The sequence below is a fragment of the chloroplast genome of Glycine soja (genome assembly GCF_004193775.1).
Source record: "Glycine soja chloroplast, complete genome".
NCBI lineage: Eukaryota > Viridiplantae > Streptophyta > Magnoliopsida > Fabales > Fabaceae > Glycine > Glycine soja.
Window position 1 is genome coordinate 76,501 of NC_022868.1, and position 6,000 is coordinate 82,500.

The window sequence follows — 6,000 nt, forward strand, 5'->3', positions numbered from 1 at the left end:
TACATATTTTCATCCCTATCGTAAGTTTAGAAAAAAAAAAAAAAAGAAATCTGAAAAAATCCTATGCCAATGGATTTCAAATTTATGCAAAATGCTTTTCTATTTCTAAAAAGTCCAATATATATTTGACATCTTCTACGCGAAAATGTTCAATTTTCAGAAGGTCTTCTTGACTGTTATTCAAAAGTTCTAATAATGTATGAATATTGGATCTTTTGAGACAATTATAGATCCTGGGAGGCAATTCTAATTGGTCAATAAAAATGGATTTCAATGCTATTTCTTTTTTCTTTTTCCTTAGTTTTTCCTTAGCCAATATATCATGAAAAGTAAAAAGGGGCAAAGTAACTTTGTGTTGATTGTTTTCTAAATTAAAGTTATCTTCTTCTGCGTGTAAAAAGGGAATAAATAAATCAATCAAATTCCGGGAGGCTTCATAAAGCGCTTCCTTAGGAGTTAAACTTCCATTTGTCCATATTTCGAGAAAGAGTATCTCTTGTTTTTCATTCCCATTCACATAAGAATGAATACTATGATTTACATTTCGAACAGGCATAAATGTGGCATCTATAGGATAACTTCCATCTTGAAAGTTTTTTAGTGTTTTTATACGATACCCACGATTCCTCTCAATTTTTAATTCAATACACAAATTAACGGGTTCTGTTACGTTGGCTATATGTTGTGTATTATCAACGATTTCCACAGAGGGTGGTAAAATGATGTCTTGAGCGGTTACATATCCAGGACCTTTGAAACAAATAGACGCGTCCCGAGTTCCATACAGATTACTTCTCAATACAATTTCTTTCAAATTCATTAAAATTTCATGTACTGATTCTTCAATACCTATTATGGTAGAATATTCATGTGGTATTTTTTCTGATTTTACACGTGTGATACATGTTCCCTCTATTTCTCCGAGTAAAACTCTTCGCATTGCAATGCCTATTGTATCGGCTTGACCTTTCATAAGTGGAGACAGAATAAAGCGTCCATAATAAAGACGTTTACTGTCTATTCTTGATTCAACACATTTCCATTGTAGTGTCCGAGTAGATACTCTTATTTTCTCTCGAACCATAGTAATATATTATTTTGATCAAACCCTTGACTTGTTTATTTCTCTTGAAATCTTTTCAATGTTTCTTTTTAGTTTTACACACGTCTTTTTTTAGGAGATCTACATCCATTATGTGGCATAGGAGTTACATCTCGTATAAAATTTAATAGTATACCACTTCTACGAATAGCTCTTAATGCCGCATCTCTTCCGAGACCAGGACCTTTTATCATGACTTCTGCTCGTTGCATGCCTTGATCCGATACTGTTCGAATAGCATTTCCTGCTGCAGTTTGAGCGGCAAAAGGTGTCCCCCTTCGTGTACCTTTGAATCCGCAAGTACCGGCGGAGGACCAAGAAATCACCCGACCTCGTACATCTGTAACAGTTACAATAGTATTGTTGAAACTAGCTTGAACATGAATAACTCCCTTTGGTATTTTACGAGTATGCTTACGCGAACCAATACGTACATTTTTACGCGAACCCTTTTTAGATATAGGTTTTGCCATATTTAATTATTTCATAAAAATAAATCCAAGATATATGGTATGGATATATCCATTTCGTGTCAAAAAAGGGGGATCCTTTATTAAATTAATTATATCCTTTATTAAATTAATTATTTTATAACTAGAATTAATATTCTATTTTTCTATATTAATTCTATTTTAGTTCGATTAATATAAAATTTTTGAAATAAAATTTCAAATTTGAAATATCAATCAATCATTTTTCTTATAAAATAAAAATTGGATATTTGATAGAATAATATATATATAATAAGATAAAATATAAATTATAAATTTCTATATTAGAATTCTATTTTTTTTAGAAAGCCTCTGTTTGTTAAAATATTATCCTTGTCTTTGTTTATGTCTTGGATTGGAACAAATTACTATAATTCGCCCTCGTCTTCGAATCAATCGACATTTTTCACAAATTTTACGAACGGAGGCTCTTATTTTCATATTTGCCATTCCTTAACTTAATAAGTTAATCCAAAATTGATTTATTGGAAGAAAATAAGGTTTGCTTACGTTTTGAACTTCTAATTGTGGTCTTCCCCATAAAAAAATGTTGAGGTTGAAAAACACCCAAATTAAATTAAATGACTTATATTTTTTTTCTTTCCTTATCGTATACCCATAAAAAGTACGTTGAATCTTTTTGGAAACATATCCTATAATCAAAATCCAATTTGCATTAATTATATAAGGGAACTTGAAACATACCCCGGGGAAATGATTCATGGGTAAGTTATTCATTTAGTAATTAAATCTTCGTGAATCCCCCCTTTTTTTAATTCCAGTTAAATCCCTTATCACATTCACAAATATACATAAAGGGGGAAGTTCTATTAGAAACTTGCGTTTTCTCTTTCTTTTTTTTTTTACCAAAAATGGATCGAAGTTTCTCATATAATTCGGGTGTTAGAAAGATTACCATATATAACATAAAACTTCTCCGCCAATTCTTTCTAATCGAGCCTCTCGATCTGTCATTATACCTCTAGAAGTTGAAAGAATTACAATCCCCATGCCCCCTAAAATTCGAGGGATTCGTTGATAATTAGAATATATTCGTAGACCGGGTGTACTGATCCGTTTTAAATTTAAAAAACTTTTATATGATCCTTTTCTATTCCTTCTATACCGTAGAGTTAAAACTAAAAAATATTTGTCGTTTTCTCTATGTTTTCTGACGTTTTCAACAAAACCCTCGCGTAAAAGTATTTTTACAATGTTTTCTGTTATGTTAGTAAATGGTATTTGAACCATTCCTTTTTTATTCATGTCAGCATTTCTTATATAGGTTATTATGTCAGCGATGGTGTCCTTACCCATGGTAAACAAAAATGATTGTTGCCCTTTACTTTCTATATAATCAACATGCTCCTTTTTCTATTTATTATTCTTTTTTTTTTTACGTTCTATTATATATATATCTATCTATATTCTATATATAGATATATTGTTTAGGTTATCAAGTATTAATCTGAAATAAATAAGAATTGCTGCTTCTAATACTTATAATAATTACTACAAATTCTAATAATTACTACAAAAGGGATATATGTTAGATAAAATAGATTAATTAATCTATTTCACAAAAAAATAATGTATCCATAGCACAGTTTCGTCTTATAATACCTCGGGTGCTAATGAAACTATTTTAGTGAAATTTAACTGTCTCAATTCCCGGGCGATTGCACAAAAGATTCGAGTTCCTTTTGGATTTCCTTCTTGATCAATGACAACTGCAGCATTATCATCATACTGAATTATTATACCGTTGCTACGTTTGAGTTCTTTACAAGTACGTACAATTACAGCTCTGATCACTTCTGATCTTTCTAAGTTCGTATTTGGTACTGCTTGTTTGATTACAGCAACAACAATGTCACCAATATAAGCATATCGTCGATTACTAGCTCCTAGGATTCGAATACACATCAGTTCGCGTGCTCCGCTATTATCAGCTACATTCAAATGAGTTTGAGGTTGAATCATATCATTTTTTTATTCTTTCAGTCAAAAAATGGAAGTAAAAATATTTTGTGTTCAAAAAAAGGAACCTACATTTGCATTTTTTGTTTTCATCTTAAAGACCTCTTTCCTTTGGTTCTAATTTATTACCCTGAAATAATGAATTGAGTTCGTATAGGCATTTTGGATGATGCTATTGAAATAGCCTTTCTTGCTATATTTTCTGGTACCCCACCCATTTCATAAAGTATTTTCCCAGGTTTAACGACAGCTACCCAATATTCGGGAGAACCTTTTCCTGAACCCATACGTGTTTCAGTAGGTCTTACTGTAACCGGTTTGTCTGGAAATATGCGTACCCATATTTGTCCACCTCGGCGAACATTTCGTGACATTGCCCGCCGTCCCGCTTCTATTTGTCTAGATGTTATCCAAGCTGGCTCAAGTGCTTGAAGAGCATATCTTCCGAAGCAAATATGATTCCCTCGATAGGATATTCCTTTCATTCTTCCTCTATGTTGTTTACGAAATCTGGTTCTTTGGGGGTTATAATTGATGGTTGTTTCTCAATTCCATCTTTATTACAGAACCGTACATGAGATTTTCACCTCATACGGCTCCTCGCGAATGAAGCAATTCAAATAGATATCTATCTATATATATAGATAATCTATTTAATCTAATCGATAAAATAATATGCACTAATATTCATATGTTTAATGAATAATTGAATAGCGGGATTTTTTGAGATTTCATAGAATCTATTCCAAATTTTTATATTTTGTTTTGATATAGAATGGAATATGTATTCTTATAAATAAACCATTTTTGTTTTACATATATAACTAAAGAATCTTGTTTTGTTCTATTATTTGTTATTTTATAATATTCTAATGAATCTTTATTTTCCTTTTTATTATTAGTTATTAGAATATTTTTGATTATTAGAAAGAATAAATAGAATTGGCAAAAATAAAAAAAAAAATTCAATAAAATCAAAATTATCGCGGGCGAATATTTACTCTTTTATTATCAATCAAATTCAGATGTAATGTAGGGCACAACTCCTAAAAAAAGGATTGCTTTTTGGTTTCTTCCGCCATCCCACCTAATGAATCATTAAGATTTGTTTTTAATAAAATCTTAAGTATTTGCAGGTTTCGTCGTTCCCATCACTTCTCGATTAATGGTTAGGTCTGAATTCGACAATGGAGCCTTTCTCATATCTTAAAATTAATAATCTTTTTTTTTTTCGAATATTGATTTGTTTTTTCGTGAATCAATATTCTCAGTTTTTATTGATTCAGAGCTCTTAATTTGTTTACGTTATAAATTAATTCATATATAAATAGATATGAATTGATTTAGATTGATGCTTTATTACACTACCTTTTATGAGATAACCCATAGACCTTTACATATTAGAATTCTATATCATTGATTTTTTTTCTCTCTTTCTTTCACCTCTTCATTTATCTGTATATTTTTATTGCTTTACAACTAAATAAGATTTTTGTTCTTTTATGCTTCACAATAGTTCAGTTGCTATAATATATCTTTTTTTATATTTTTTTTTGTTTTGACTAGTTCTTTAGATCTAGATAATCCGAAGCGATGCGTTGGTTATTAGTTCTTTTTTAATTCATTTATACGATGAACCGGTTTATAAATTTGTTAAATTGGAACCGTTCTAAAAAACTAACGAGTCGCACACTAAGCATAGCAATACTATCAATATGAAATGATTCATTTCATTTTTTAGTCGATTCAATCTTATAAAATTGATCATTTTGGAGAAATAAAAATCGAGTAATTTTTCATTTTTTGTTTTCTAAAAAAAAATATAGCACATTTAAGATAAAATATAGCACATTTAAGATAAAGAATAATATATTTTTCTTTATTTAGAAAATATCCAAACTTTGATCCCTAAAACCCCATAAATAGTTCGAACTGTATAGCAACAATAATCTATTTTCGCTCGAATGGTTTGTAGAGGAACTCTACCTTCTCTGATCCATTCAACACGTGCAATTTCTTTTCCGTCGATACGTCCTGCAATTTGTACTTGAACTCCTTTTGTACCCGCCTGTTCAGTTAATTCAATAGCTTTTTTCATTGCTTTACGAAACGAAACTCTATTCTTTAATTGTCCAGCTATAAATTCTGCAATAATATTAGGGTGTTTATAAGCATTTGCAACTTTTACAATAGCAATGTTTAGTTTTCGATTCACACAATTCAGTTTTTTTTGCATATTCGTCTGTAATTCTTCGATTTTTTGAGACTTACCCTCTATTAATAACTTTGGAAATCCCATATATATTATAACTTGAATAAGATCAATTCTTTTTTGAATCTTTATCTGTCCAATTCCCTCAACACCAGAGGATATTCTTATATTTTTTTGTATATAATTTTTGATACAATCTCGTATTTTTTTATCTT

General features: G+C 30.0%; 7 protein-coding genes across 7 annotated transcripts in view; all 7 read right to left on the reverse strand. All coding sequences in view use genetic code 11, as the record gives it.

Annotated features, from left to right (window-relative positions):
* Window positions 1–82: 82 nt before the first annotated feature.
* Window positions 83–1,084, reverse strand: rpoA (RNA polymerase alpha subunit). Its single transcript has one exon. The coding sequence runs from the start codon at window positions 1,082–1,084 to the stop codon at window positions 83–85; it is 1,002 nt and encodes a 333-aa protein (YP_008816278.1).
* Window positions 1,085–1,158: 74 nt separating this feature from the next.
* Window positions 1,159–1,575, reverse strand: rps11 (ribosomal protein S11). The gene has a single exon. The coding sequence runs from the start codon at window positions 1,573–1,575 to the stop codon at window positions 1,159–1,161; it is 417 nt and encodes a 138-aa protein (YP_008816279.1).
* A 345-nt stretch (window positions 1,576–1,920) lies between these two features.
* On the reverse strand, window positions 1,921–2,034 carry rpl36 (ribosomal protein L36). The gene has a single exon. It carries the CDS (start codon window positions 2,032–2,034, stop codon window positions 1,921–1,923), a length of 114 nt encoding a protein of 37 aa, YP_008816280.1.
* A 471-nt stretch (window positions 2,035–2,505) lies between these two features.
* On the reverse strand, window positions 2,506–2,910 carry rps8 (ribosomal protein S8). Its single transcript has one exon. It carries the CDS (start codon window positions 2,908–2,910, stop codon window positions 2,506–2,508), a length of 405 nt encoding a protein of 134 aa, YP_008816281.1.
* A 297-nt stretch (window positions 2,911–3,207) lies between these two features.
* Window positions 3,208–3,576, reverse strand: rpl14 (ribosomal protein L14). Its single transcript has one exon. It carries the CDS (start codon window positions 3,574–3,576, stop codon window positions 3,208–3,210), a length of 369 nt encoding a protein of 122 aa, YP_008816282.1.
* Window positions 3,577–3,698: 122 nt separating this feature from the next.
* rpl16 (ribosomal protein L16) lies at window positions 3,699–5,273 on the reverse strand. The gene is made up of 2 exons: window positions 5,265–5,273; window positions 3,699–4,097 (listed from the first exon to the last, which is right to left on the reverse strand). The coding sequence occupies exons 1-2, from the start codon at window positions 5,271–5,273 to the stop codon at window positions 3,699–3,701; spliced, it is 408 nt and encodes a 135-aa protein (YP_008816283.1).
* Window positions 5,274–5,452: 179 nt separating this feature from the next.
* Window positions 5,453–6,000, reverse strand: part of rps3 (ribosomal protein S3) — a 651-nt gene continuing 103 nt past the window's right edge. The window contains exon 1 of the mRNA in view: window positions 5,453–6,000. This exon is cut by the window's right edge and continues 103 nt beyond it. Within this exon, the coding sequence (YP_008816284.1) occupies window positions 5,453–6,000 (548 nt within the window).